Genomic DNA, 15,038 nt, shown 5'->3' on the forward strand with positions numbered 1-15,038 from the left:
ATCAAATTAACAGCCTTCACACTAGCAACAAGATAAAACTTTATTTAATATCTATTCCCTATCTGTCTGTTGGAAGGATTCTGTTGGAAGAGGAGGTCCTTTAGCAGATACTGGACCCATGCTTTGACCAAATCAACACAAAAATCAACTGATTTGGATGTAAATGTGTGAATAGCTTAGAACCAAAAGCTTGTTTCCCCACAAACATCCAGATCCAAGCACATTGACAAACCCATTAGAAAAGCTCTGAGAAATTGCATTAATGTCTACTTACAGTGAAACAAAGCTTTATAAACACAATAATTAACTTTATTTTCCATCCATACATATGTTTTGTTTTCAGCATATTTGTACAGTTATTTCAAGATCTGGAAAATTGTACACACCACTCTTCATGCTGCAACAACCTTAAAGTGCTGGATCAATTTTTGACTTCTGTTGAAGCTCAAAATAGTACTTTCTATGTATTTACAATATACATATATGTGTATGTGTTTGCATCTAGGAAATGACCACATTTTACTAAGATAGCCTAGCAAAAGTGATATTAAATACTTGTCTGCAATCTCAACATGAAAACATAGCTGTGATCCACCTGCTGGCAGCAGAGAAGCACCACACTGATAAGGGGGTGTACTCATAAAATGCCACCTGAAATAATTCCATTTAACACTGGCAGGGAAGTCAAGTATTGCAAGAGCAAAGGTACAATACAAGAGACTAAGACAACCAAACCTGAAGCACACAGTCCAACTCAGCAGCATTTAATTACATTCCTAAAAAAAAGACAACTTGGTCCAAGAGCCCATTTGTACTGTGGAATCATTTTTGTCAGAATCACGTAGAGTGTATCTTTGGTCACTGTGAGAACAAGAATAATTGAATGTACAGGTATTTCTCAAACATCAAAACTAACGCTTTGGAAAACTCCCTTCCCTGAATACACAGCTATTGTGAGTTGCTTAAACATCAGTGTTGACTGTTACCTTTGTGTATGTGAATTACTGAAGGTGCTTTTCCCACAACATGGATACAGGGTCAATGCACAAAGAGATTAAATATTGAAGCAGCTTTAGTAAACACTTGCTGCAGAGGACAGAACTTTGTGTGCCCTCAGGAGCTCTCTGCAGACCTGGCAGCTCTTGAGCTGTCCCATAGCTGGAAATCAGGGTTTATTGGCTGCAAAAGGCTTTTGCTAAGATGGACCAAAAAGGTTTAAAGAGCCAGAGGCTTCTTTCACTCCATCAACATGAACCTGATGGGAATGAAGCAGAACACAACCACAAACTCCTAACTTCGATTATGGTACAGTTTAGATATGGAATACAGAATTGCAAAGGTATGGCATTAATAATAAAGGCATCTTCAAACAGGGAAGTCACTTTCTTCAGTATACATATATTAATTTCTGCTTTATGATCAGCATTCTTCATGCTAGAAATTGTGTGCTCTTACACTGAGACAGCAATAATGAGGAAGTTAAAAGAAGATTAATTCTATCAAACTCGAAAGGTTTTACATCTCCACTTGCATTCAGACATCACAGCTTTTCAGTGATCCCCTGTTAACCTATGAAAGCTGTGCAAAGGAACTGCAGGAATCGCTGAGCAATCCGTGTTCTTAGTCAGTCTGAGTGCTCTCAAAATACTTTCGAGCCTCACATGGACCAACGCTGTGGAGTTTCTTTTATGTTCAGAATCAAAGCTGAGAGAAAATGCAGCCAGTGAAATTCCAGCCTCCCACCCTCATTTCACAATTGAGCTCAGAACAAAAGGAAAAATGCAGTTCAACAAAATAGCACAGGAGACATTTCCTTCAGCAGACTGTTGCCTTTTCTGAGTAGCCAAAGTTCTCCAGACCTGAGCCTTATCTTGGCAAATTAGACACCATGCTAGTGCAAAGCTACTCAACTTATATTAGCAGTTCAGCTTCTCCATGTGATATTAAACAAATTAATTTACTAGAAGAATCAGATGTTTTTCTCATATTATGTCAGGGTATTAGTGAGATCAGGTACTACCTTACATTCAGAAGCAGGAAATTCAGGCTGATTCACAAGAACAGCCATATGCCAAGTTGCCAGTAGAAGTCTGTTGAGAGCTGGGTATTCATTTTCCCACTGCATGTACAGTCCCTTTTGACACAGCATTCACACTTTTAATTATAGTTTTAGTTTTAGCATTAACCAAGACAAGCTGTAGGCATCTAGAAATCTTCTTGTATAAAAAGATTAAATGACAGAAAGCTTTGTAGATGTCTTCTTTACTAAAAATAATCACATTTCCCACAGGGACACACATCAATGGTCCTCAGAACACCTACTTTCTCTAAAGTCATACAGTAGCTTCTTCAACTCATCTTCAGACTCATGGCATGTTATTCTGTCATGAAGTGATTTAAATTTTTTAAAATAAAGAAACCATGAATTAATTTTTCTTTTTTTTTAAAGGAGCAGATCAGGGAGACTGGGAAAGGGAAAAGAACAGGGAAGGTGGGCAACAGAGATGGAATTAAGAGATTACACAGACTGATAGCCAGTACGACTTTTTCTTCTTCCAATGATGTAAGATATAAAGACAAGAATGATAAGGAATCCAAGTGCCACACCCACTGCGATGGGAATAAGAAAGTTCAGGTCAGAATCAGCAATGCATTCTTCAGCTGCAGAAAGAAGGGAAAAAAAAAAGCAAGGGAGAATAAATTAGTAAGGGAAATCAAGCATTAGAAACCAAAGCAAGCAAGGAGCAAATTTTTGAGAAATTACATTGTATTAGATACAATAATACATGTAAAGTAAAATCAGTATTGAGTAAAGAATTGATGGAAGGATTGATTTCTTTGAACACATTTACTACACACATCCTTTGGATTGGTAATATACTTCTGATTTGTACATTTAGTTGTACATTTAATTTCAGCTTCCTCTAGCAAGCAGAAGATAGATTAGAGATGTGAGGACAAACTGGCAGTCTGAGCGTGCATTAGCTGATCACACCTCAGAGTTAGCAGCAAAGCAACAAAAACCCCACACTGGTGTATTACTGCCTCACCCAGGGGTCTTCCCAACCCTCGAGTTGCCACCACTCCTCTGGGCTCTAGACATGAATACATAAGGGACAATCCAAGCAACAAAGCAGAAACTTACTAAGAGCTACAAGAGACAGCCAAGATAAATGTGCTGCAGTCACTGCATGGCCTGGAAAACACTGAAAAGACTCTCTTGGGGTGGGTAAATTTATTTTCCATACAAAAGGGAAAAGAGAACTACATAGACCTCACTGAAATCCACATCAGAGGGAAAAATAGAAGAGACAGTTAAAATGTTACAGTGGTTTTTAATATACAGGTTGTAAAACACGTGGGGAGCTCCTTGCTGGTGAAAGCACTCATCGGTGATTTGCAACCCATGCTGGGAACTGGTTTCAAAATCGGGGGCAGGGCTTGGCGTCATAACCTGTTTGTAAGGAGAGCAGAGCTCCACCTGCCTGTGCCAGGAGAGGTTTGGTAAGGCAGGAGGCCGTGCCTGGGTTCTCCAGCACTGGAACAGTGCCTGACTTACATGTGTTTCATAAAGCAGCACTCCTCATAAAACTATTTTGAGTTTTTAATTAGGACAGAGCATGACACACAGAGTCAATGCTTCCTCAAAAGCTGGCTGCTGTTTTTCATAGAATCAGCATTACTTATGGGAAATGTATTGTCTTGCTTTAGCATATCACAGTCCAGTGATAGTTTCATTCAGTTCATTCAGTTCCCCACTTTCATTAAAATGCATTTCAGTAACTGATGCAAAATTCAAGCTGTAGACTACAAGCTATAGTAAGCATTATCCACCCATACGTGCTTCCTCCACTAGTGTCAAGAGTAAACTGTCTTTAAAAAAAAAAACAGTCCAGCATACACTTGCCATAGCCTCCTTCCCGAAATACTATACAGAGCCTTTGACTAAGAGCAAGAACAACACGTGGAGGCTCAACAGCTGAAAATACTGAACTCAGATTATCTGAAGGCACCTACTGCGAAGTAGAGCAACACCTGGAAGGGAAAAAAATCCCAAAAAACCAAGAGGAAAAGAATTATGCACCTTATACAGCTATTTCAAAATATTCTGAGAAAATATTTAAACTTCTTAAAGAGAGACAGGCATTTGATGTTTAGTCAGCTTTGTTCACTAAATACCAACATAGACAATTTGCTAGATGCTGGGTAATGGGCCACTAAACACTAACACTAAACATGAATGGATTTGCTAAGGATGAAGGCTGCCCAGCAGGCAGTGACAGAAATTCCCTCTCTTCTTCAAAGGAAGGAGATGGCTGCAGTACACATCACACTATGGCACTGTTACAGGGAATTCCCAGGGTTAAGGTTTCATACCAGGAACATTCCATCATTGCTGGCACACATCTATCCAGGTATGGCTACTGTACAGTGGTTAGAAGCTTCAGAGAGATGTCTTCAAGTGCAGAGTTGGTAACTACAGCCCAACACACAGACTCTGCATTCAGGCCAGCAGGAACAGCTTTTTCAACTGACGTGGCTGAATGTGTCTCCATTCAAAATAGTCAGAAATTTTGGAACAAAACGTTTTTAGCCCCAGTATAAAAGCTGCCTTCCCTTTTAATTTCAATCATTAAATTCAACCAATAGCCCCAAAGTTTGTGTTTTATTAACAGTGAATAGAGAACACTGTAGTAAATTTAAAAAATTTAAAAACCAGCCAAACAAAAAACCAAAACAAGGAACAAATGAACAAACAAAATGCCCCTTCCAAAATCCAAATCCCATCATTCGCTGGCTAGAAATGCTTCTTTTGAGGACTATTAGCATGACATCTTTAACCTAAAATATCAGAAATCTTGATATTTTAGAATACAATAGTTAGTAAACTGTGTATAAGGCACTAAACCAACCACACTCTATAACAGGTTATACACATTAATATTCCATATCCACAGGTGTGAAATACATCCACATTTTAAATGCTGTTTCCACAGACCAGAACAAAACCAGCTATGTAACATAATCTCAGATATAGGCTGATTAGAGTTCACCTTACTCATTGAGTTTATTTTCTTCAAAAAAAGACAATACAAGACACCTGTTTTCAAATCAGTTAAAAAATGTGAACAAGTTTCCTTAAGAAATAGAACAATCTTTATTTTTTAGAGCACAGGTTAAACAGATTGACAGTTCCCTATGGAGCAATACATACAGGAAAACTAGTGGTTTTATAACAACAGAAGTCAGGTGAAACTGATGTTTTTTGAACCAGTTACCTGCACATCAGTGTAGGAGTACTTAAAACTCAGAGCCAATATACTTACAGGTTTTTGCAATGGTATTTCTAGTGTTGATTTTAGAAAGCAGTTTGCATGAGTCTTCTATATTGTCACTTGGAAACTGTGCACAGTTCAAAAATTTGCAAGGTCAGAAGAATAGTGTGATGATTACTCCTTAACAGAAATGCATGTTTAACTGGTGCCACTGAACATCACTCACAAAAAAAAAAAAAAAAAAAAGGCTAAAAAAAAATCTATGTGAACTTCTGCATTTGAGGATATATTAATATGAAAGATCCATTTTTAAAATTAAAATGGTAAGTCTTGAAGCTTGTTTCATGATTAAACTTATAGCAGTTCTCCACTTTCATTAAAATGCATTTCAGTAACTGATGCAAAATTCAAGCTGTAGACTACAAGCTATAGTAAGCATTATCCACCCATACGTGCTTCCTCCACTAGTGTCAAGAGTAAAGTGTCTTAAAAAAAAAAAAACCAAACCCAAACCATTATTGAAAGAAGTGTATTTTATGATTTGTATACAAACATGCCACAGACATCTCTATAACCCTAGAGAACACTAATAAAACACTAGAGCAGCTTTGATGCAGGCTAAACTCATTCTAAAGGGGGAAACAATGTTATGTTCATTAAATAACCAGTTTAGGCAGCTCATGTTATGACATATGCAAAAAAGCCACACTTATCTAAAAGACTTCTTTTTTTTCCATGCAGTAAGAATATGTATTACAGCACAAGGAGCCCAGAGAAAAGTTGTGCATCAAGGGTTAGTCTCTACAGAGCTGCAGTTTAAGAACAGTCCAGTTGCACTGCACTTTTTAAACCTAGTTATTCTTTCCATACAGCAAGGAAAAACAGGTGTTGTGGGTCTATCTCAGACTTGTTTGGCTTTTGCATTCTTAACATTAACAAATGCTACACCGCAAACAATCCAACACAAAGTACATTAAACATTCAATGGCGGGCCAGTGGCGGGCAATTATAACGTGAATTTTGACTGGCAGAGAACTATTCAAGATGAAGATTTTAAAACAGCTCAAGCTGCAACAACAGATACTGGCTCATTAAAAGAAAGCATCTTTAAACAATAGTCATTCAAAGCAACAAGACAGACCAGTTCTGTGCAGAGTATGGTATGAAGTTAAGTGCACTTTAAAGTTCTGGAATATTTAGAAAGGTTATTCCCTTTAAATAGATGCCAGCAAAAAAAGCTTGCATTAATTTAGCAGAAGTCTGCCTTAGGTATTTTAGATGATTGCCAAGGTATAATAATAAAGAATAAAGAATTCAGTGCCTAACAGGTTTTTTTTGAAACCATCTGGAAATGGCACTGAAGTCTTCCCATATATTCACCATTTGGCAAGTTACTTTTGTTTGTACAGTCATGGTATAGGAATGATTCCTGAAATTACACCAAGGCAGGAGTAAATTACTCAAATCCTAACAAAGGCAAGTAAGTTACTGCTGCCACTTCAAGAGATCACTTAATCACCAGCCTGAAGTTCAATCCTATGGAAAACGAAGCTGCTATTGGGCATTAGACAATCCTTGTTAAATACTATACAAGTCAACAGAGTGACTAATGCTCCAGTTTAACCCACAATTACAACAACAACTAAGGAACGCAGAGGAGAGAAGCAAGTACAAATTCTATGCTGTTCTGGGAGATGCCCAATGCACATCAGTTCAGAACATGTTTCTGTTTCAGGCTACTATTTGTAAAAGGCAGAAATATCCCAAATGCTTTAGGATTTTTTGCAAGATAACATCCTTAGTCTAGCAATTCATCCAGTATTTGACATCTTCGAAACAGCTATGAAACCCACATCGTCTTCTTAGGGCAGGAAAACAAAGTATAGTTCTGCTTCATCTGAGATAAACATTCTCCCTTTGTTTCTCAACTCCAATTAGCTGTGGCTAGTAATTACTCCTAAGTTTTGGGTCTTTTTTGGACTTCAGAACTTGCACTTGCTTTTTTTAGAGTGAAATCAGAACAGGAATCACACTTAGATTTACAAAGTTTGATATCCAGCATAGCTTTTTCTTCTGCCAATTATGTAAGCAACCACTATAATGGCAATCAAGACAGCAAGTGCAGCACCAACTACAATTGGGATTAGAATGCTGTCATCATCCAGCGAACACTCCTGGGCTGTAGATGAGAAAAAGGTTGCAATAAGGAATAAATAAAGACAGAATACTTGCCAAGCGTGGTATAAAAATCTGTTTTCCTTAATATGAAGGTGTTAAAAAAATCAAGTATTATTCAAACTAAGAGAGAAAGAACTGCAGAGGTCTCATCAATACATTTAGCATATTTAAGCACTTTAATCATGTGGTGTGTTTGATAACCTATAGCAAGCTAATGGTGTTCGAGTTTGCACAAGATCTGCACTAGGCAAGGGAACAGCCATTCTACATTCAAGAACCAGGCTTATCTGTTTCATACTAAAAGGCAAGTCTGGTTGGTGCCTTCACTCATTAAGGATAAAAACTGACCTAGATTTGGTGTCAAGAATCTAAGCAGAATGAAGACATGTTACACAGATAAAATAACTATAATTTAAAGAAAGCTAGCTGCAACTTTAACTACAGAGTGAAATGGGTCCCTAACTCTTCTGAAAGCCTGTTTACCCTACACACATCTGGAGAGTTATCTTATTTGTCTAAAAGCAGAACTCTTCAATCTATGCATCTACAGATCAGTCTAGTCCACTAAGACTGTGCTGCAAGTATTATCATTAAGCACAATGACCAGTTTGCACTAAATATTAAGAGGCAATTTAAAACATTTCAGTTTTCTCCAGACAAGATCAAGATAATGCAGCAAACAAACATTTTAGAATCGCTTTTTAGTTCTGGATATTCAAGACTACCTCTGAAGGAAGCTCTGACAGTTCATTCTTTCCCCACACTCCTATTCCTCAGACTGACAGCTAAAATGAAACAAAACACCTAACAGTATTCCCAAAGTTCACTTCTGCAAAAGTTCTGTCCAATTTTCTTACATATCTGAGCTACAAAAAGCTGTATGTCAAGATGTCGTCAGGTAACTTCTAACCTATTCTGCACGGCAATACTTAAGTCCCCCTTCAGCATCTCTAGTTCATTCAAGTTTTGTGAAGGAGAACCACACACTTAGCAGACATTTTTTAAGTGAGAACAAATCTTTGTTTGAACTTGAATGTCAGTCTCAGAGCTTCTCTTCATTCCATGTATACATAAACATATTTTAAAAAATTGGAACAAGAGCTTCTGAGATAAAGTGCTTGTACCTAATGCTGCTGCTTTTTAGCAAGTAAGAATTTTGTGTAAGCATTACTAAAAACAAAAACATAACTCTTACCTGTAGCAAACTTATTTGCCTCCACAAGGAATGGCTGAATCCATAGATTAAAAGTATGTACTTGAACATCTTCATTAATCTGAAGAGTTTGCTCTTTTCGGCACATGTAAGAGCTACCAAGGAAAGCATCCCACTTGCTGAAATTGCTGTTATCTGCACTTGAAATGACTAAACAAAGAGAGGGGAAAAAAGAAAAGGAATTTGCATGTTCACTTAAAATGCAAGACAGTTCCTAATACAGTAAGACTGAGAAGCTGAATCTAGAGGGGCCAACACTTCAACACTGACTAGTCTGAAAAACAAAGTAGTACAAAGTGGGATTGATCTGCTTAACCAGAAATCAGAGACCAAAGTTATTACAGTACTTTGCAATAACCTCTCTTTCATATGTACATGACATCAGGCTTTCCTCATACCTCCACTCATCTCGGTGTTGCAGAGCTGCAAGTGTTTTAGCTTTAGTGCTCTTTAATTGCTGTAGCTATGACAAGCAATTAAAAAGAAAAGAAAACATATGTTTGTTGGGAAAAAAGTATGCTTTAGTTTCTGATGGACTGGCCTCTTTTCCCAGTGAGAGTTAAGTACAAGTGTTTGATTGAAGATACTGCTGTATCTTCCAACCAAGACAACAGCTAGTTTAGGAAAAAAGCTTCAAAGTTGGTACAATCATATTTCACACCTCAAAAAATTACATTACTGAAAATAGTTATAAAGAAGCCCTCTTAATTTACAGAAACTCCATCAGCAGAAGTTTCAGGAATTGTGGAGTAGTTCCACACTGCTGCTTAAAGTAACTCTTACAGCCATTTCTGCTTATTATTTTTGTTCATACTAACTTCTAGACATACAGTAGGAGCTACCAGTAAGCATGAACAACACTGAAAAAAAAGTCAGACGAATCTGACACAGACATTGAGTAAAATATTACACTTGTTTAAGGCAGATACTGTTTCTTACCAGAACCATTCACACGGCTAAGCAGCGTAACATTCACCTCTCTCAGATAAAACTTCTGTACGCTTGCACTTGTATTTTTCTGTTCAAGAAACAAGAACCGAGTGTCAGTGTGCAATTCTGCATTTGTAACTTTAAGGACACATGCTTTACAAAAGCCAACACATTTACCAGTCTTACATTTTCTACAACTTTAACCCAGCTCTCTATTAGTCTTGAGGCACTCAGCTGGCCAGTTCCACTTCCCATATGGGAACAACCTACCACCAGCAAGCAACAGGAGGATTTTACTATGAGTAATCACCATGCAATGCTGTTAAATAAAGACTTAGTTTAAAATAATTTACTTACAACAGCAAATGTGAAACCAATCAGTGTGCTATTTCCATCATTCAGTTTCAGAGTAGCTGTTGTGTTACCACAGGCACCATCTGCGACAGTTGTCTTTGGATTGATGTTGATCAGAAGAGGCTGAAATACAGACAAAGCACATCAAAGACATTCCGCTGCCTTTGGAATACATTGTCTCAGTCAGGAACAGTCTTGGGTTAGAAGAGCTTGTCATAAACATGACAGCAGGAGGAGCTGAGCTTGGCTGCTATGGAACCAAGGCTGTTTGAGTTATATTTACATACTGGCAATACTGAAGCAAACAAATTGCTTGAGAAGTCTTACTCTTCCCTAACACAACAGGCTACCCTCTGAGGGGAAAGACAGTATCTGCAGGGAACAACAGCTGCAACAGCTAAGAAAGTTCCAGACTTTTAATCATGTTAGAAGTACTCCCCATAACAAATTCTGTTGAATCCACGTAAGATTTTTTTGAAGACAGGTATTACGCAACAAAACTATTCTGATGTCAGAGAGGTGCGACATACAGTACTTAGAAGCAGTTCTGGACAGCTAGCAGTGTACAAAGCAAATACCCTTCATTCAGATTTCACACCAAATAACTACAGCAACTTTTACTCTTCAAAAGAAAAAAGAAGCACCTTGTCTTGGGAAACATTCAGCTGCAGCCCCACAGTAGCCAGGAAACAAGTTTTATTTCCACTTTTAAGAGAATAATTTCCTGTGTCTGGATTCTCCACAGGTTTGGGAGCAGTTGTTGGAGCAGGAGACAAAGTAGTGGTAAATGCAGTAGTTACGTTGGCAATAGTAGGTGGAACAGTAGGTGCAGAAGTAGGTGTATCAGTAGGTGCAGACGTAGGTGTATCAGCAGGACATCTAGACTCTGAAAAGACAATTTAATCACCGTTTCATTGCTAAAAGTTTATTGAAGTCTTATTACTCAGGGTCAGTTCAATACAGATACCAATTCCTTTGCTGAAATATAGGCTCACTAGGAGTCTGCTAATCACCAAGACAGAAGTACCAAACTTGGCACTGTGGCACAGTATTCCAAACAAAGTACAGCTGCCATTATTCTCAGAAATTGTGTAAAGCTCACATTTAAATCCACACTCAGTACCACTTGCCTCTGACACACGGAGGCAAAGCACACAAAGATAATTAAGTTGTTATAGAAGTGTGACATGTATTTGCTGTAGACCAAGCAAGTGACCCTATTATGCTGTATGCAGCAGGATGATGTACTCATCTCTTTTCTGAGCTATGAGATGAGACAACAGGCTAAGGACTATTCAAACGCCAACAGCAGAGGCCACCACTGGAAGTGGAAGGCAGTCAGCTAAAACCCGTCAAACTCAAATGATCTACTCAGCAACAGTAGTTCTGAAGTGCTTATTCTTAATACCCCACTTACTGGAATACACACTTGAGTACTCCCAGCTTGGCACACAAACAATCAACATTACAGCACACTACTAAATCTGTTCTCCTAATGTTTTTTTCCAGGAACAAGGGAAGAAGTACTAGAAGATATTTACATGAATATTATTAAACACAACACATCTTAGAATTGGTGGATTTTTTATTATGGGACTTTGCTCCCTGCACCAAGGTGCAATACAAAAAAGCTCTTTCACAAACAAAAATGCTCACCTTTTTTACTGACTGTGCCATTCTGAACAAAAGCCTGCATAGTAACATTCCAGAAAATCTGTGTTATATTTTCTGCTTCAATAAAGTAGGAATTATGACACACAAAGACAGTGTTCAGTTGAACTGGATGCAAAGGATCCTTCACAAGAACAGTAACTGGTCCTACAAATAAGCACACGTTTTAATGCCTTATGAAGCACAAGAACTTAGAGGTAGTGTTATGTTTTATATAATTCCCTAAGACAAAGACATAATTAACAATCCTAAGCTCTCTTGAATGTTTTCCCTATGTGTCCTAACTGGAAGTGCTAGGTAATGCAGGAGTAACCAAACTTGCAGAACTAGACAAGCCATTAGAAAGGTGAACCCTTTTACTTAAGTTTTTAAGGAGAAAAAAATTCTATTATTAGTAGGCATTAGTACACAGACAGCCTAATGCTGTATTGCTTGGCAAGGTAGTGCACCAAGCAGCGCACACTAAAATTAATCTTCCATGTGCCTGCTGTCTACCAGCACTGATCAAAGCTGTTTATCCTTCCCATCCTCTTCCACTTACAAGAATTACACATCCAGTAAAGCCATTTGGCCTGCACTGTTACCCAGCCAGCAGGTACAAGGAACAGCAGTTGGCACCACGTGGTACAGAACTCACTACATTCATTACTAACTCCTATATTCCTCCTAACTTTGAAAAAACTAAGCGGGGTCAGGTACACAAGGTCTGACACTTCTGGCTGAGAGTGCTTTGCAAGTCAGATTCTGCACTGAATGTTACCTTTTCTTTTAGCATCAGGAAATACAGCTGTGTCATTGGTGTTGTAGGTCAGTGTGATGAAGTCTCCCTGGTAAGTTTCATTGTTTTTTGTGATGTTAATGCTCCAAGAATGACCCTCTCCAAACTGCACTGCCACAAGTGCAGCTTGTGTGTCATTGCCACAGATGCTTCCATTGTGTGTCACACTTGATGACAAATTCAGGGTTGTGATTTTCTAGAAGAAAAGGGTAATTTTAAATGCATTCACATGCAGTTCTTCCCCATAACATTATAAACTTGCTGGAGTCAGCTGAAACCTTGCACAAGATAAGTGAGATTATTTTAGGTTATTCTAGAAAATTATGATAAAGGCTCCCTGACACATGCCTGAGAAAGGAGCCATATCAGATTCAAGTACAAAAGTACAGCTCTAACTTGGCTGTAAATCTTGATCATGTTGAGCTGCAATTACATTGACTGCTTGGGCTAAGAACATAACTACACTGATACTGATTAGACTTGGTGAGTTTTGTGTATGGCATTTAAGTAAGAGCAACAGGGTACTTTCAGTCATTTGTATGACTGGGAACTTATTCTTTATTTTATAAGAACTATATATGAATATTCTTCTCAACTGATTTAGTAAAAAAAAGTAAGAAATCAAACATCCTAGGTAAAATAGCTTAAACTTTTATCCCGGTCAAAATCCAGTTGTCAACAAGAGTTACCCCCAAATACGTACATAATCACCATTGTTTGATTCATATGTTATCAAGAACCTCATCATCCAATCTGCATACAGGCAAGTAGCATTAGAGGCATCCTTTATATCTACTTCCACTGCATAGGACTGGAAAAAACCTGTAAGATACGATTATTAGCTATTAAGATATTGTTTTTCCTTCATTTTCTAGAGCAACTTAAGAGGACAGCTCATCACAAAGCAGTAAATTATGTCAGGACCATATTCAATTTACCACACACTGAAAGAATAGCTAGATTTCTAAAAAGTATCAAAAATAGGAAGCACGCCCTGAAATTATCAGAGCTGGCAAAGATTGAGAGAATGTTTTATAGTCTGTTTACCTGACATAGACTAATAACCTCAAAGCGTTGACTGCCCAACATTGGACACTTTTAAGATTTGGCTGGAAAGGGTGCTGGGCCATCTTGTCTAGACCGTGCTTTTGCCAAGAAAGGCCGGACCGGCTGATCCTTAAGGTCCCTTCCAACCCGGAATTCTGACTCTCTGAAATAAGCATCAGCTTTCTGGTGACACACTGTGTAAACCAAAGGGCATGAACAGAGCACTTGAACAATGTGCTGCTTGTAGACCATGGGTCTATGATTTTATGTGCTGTACCAGTGATTACGACTTAAGCTGACCCCTAAGAGATGGGAGCGGCGTGCCTTCATTGTTTCCACGATTCCAAGCTCGAAAGACACTGGTGTTAAATTCCCTTTGCGTATTAAGAAAACTTTTCCCAGCTGTTGTACTCTTAACGCGGTGAATCCCGGCACAGCCGCTGCCGTGCCCGCGGCCCCACGCCGAGGAGCGCTGACAGAACGGCCTGGCCGGGCCGCGCGGGTGGGCCCGCGGTCTCGACTGCCGGGCCACGGCCCTCGGCTGAAGCACCCCGAGGTTCCCGGCCTCCCCGGCACGGCGCTGCTCCGTCCGCCGGGCCCGCGGCCCCGCCGCTGTCCCCTCCCCTCCCGTGGGTGGCAGCGCGGGGTGGCGGCAGCAGCGGCGCCTCCGCCCCGGGGCCGTCCCCTGAAGACGCCGCGGGGCCGAGGCCGCCCCGGGGCCCCCCCGGGACCCGCGGTGCCCGCGCGCCGCGTCACGTGCGTGACGGGGCGGGGGGGGGGAAGAGCGGCACGAGCCCGCGGGGACATCCGACACCCACCCCCATCCCCCGGGTCCCGGCGCTGCCCCGCTCACCGGAGACGCCGAGCAGCAGCAGCGGCAGGAGGAAGCGGTGGTATGAGGAAGCGGCGGAGCGGCTTGGGCCCATGGCGGCGGTGCTGCTGCCGCTGCCGGCGGTGGGGACACCGGAGGACGGCGAGCGGGCGCGACAAAAACCTCGCCAGCGGTCATGTGAGGGGCAGGGCGGGGCCGCCCGCGCGCCGCCAATCGCCGCTCAGCGCCGCCGCTCGATTCCATGGATCGCGGACGGGCCGCTCGTCCCGCGCCGCCTCGGGCGGGCGGGTTTGGTTTGCTCTCGTCCCGGTCCCCGTCCGGCGGCAGCACCGGCAGCGGCGAGAGCAGCGACCGCCGAACCGGGGCTGTGCCGCGGTGGCCTCTGCAGGTGCAGCCTAGCGGCGGCTTGTTCTGGCCCTCGGCAGTGTTAGCAGTTTGCACCGGGGCTGCTCTAGTCTGGGAAGGTATAGCTTAGAAGAGATGCACATCCAGAGAAGTTTAATATAGAGGCTTTCACTGAGAAAAAATAAAGAATAAAGATATTGCCCGTGTTTGCAATAAATACAAAGGGGGAGAAATGCGTTAGTTTGCTCTCAGTGCACCTCCCCTGATACGGCTGTCGGTGCTGTCCGTCCATCCTCCCACCAGGGACGGTCCCGGGCTCTCCGGTGACTGGGCAGAAACCCCTCCAGGCACGGGCTCTGCGGCGGGGAGGGGATTGACACCCGGAGCTGTAATGCGTTTTTTGCTGGTGCTGAA

The 15,038-nt window shown here is 40.8% G+C and overlaps 1 protein-coding gene across 1 annotated transcript; it reads right to left on the reverse strand.

Moving 5' to 3' along the window:
- Positions 1-287: 287 nt before the first annotated feature.
- On the reverse strand, positions 288-14,778 carry LAMP2 (lysosomal associated membrane protein 2). Its single transcript, XM_069015316.1, is given in 10 exon segments — positions 288-2,661; positions 8,650-8,817; positions 9,607-9,685; positions 9,955-10,074; positions 10,596-10,837; positions 11,608-11,769; positions 12,383-12,596; positions 13,104-13,222; positions 14,301-14,405; positions 14,408-14,778. Coding segments are annotated over 10 exon segments (1,467 nt in total). The 5' UTR covers positions 14,523-14,778; the 3' UTR covers positions 288-2,518.
- Between the last annotated feature and the right edge of the window lie 260 nt (positions 14,779-15,038).

The sequence above is a fragment of the Aphelocoma coerulescens genome, chromosome 4A (genome assembly GCF_041296385.1).
Source record: "Aphelocoma coerulescens isolate FSJ_1873_10779 chromosome 4A, UR_Acoe_1.0, whole genome shotgun sequence".
NCBI lineage: Eukaryota > Metazoa > Chordata > Aves > Passeriformes > Corvidae > Aphelocoma > Aphelocoma coerulescens.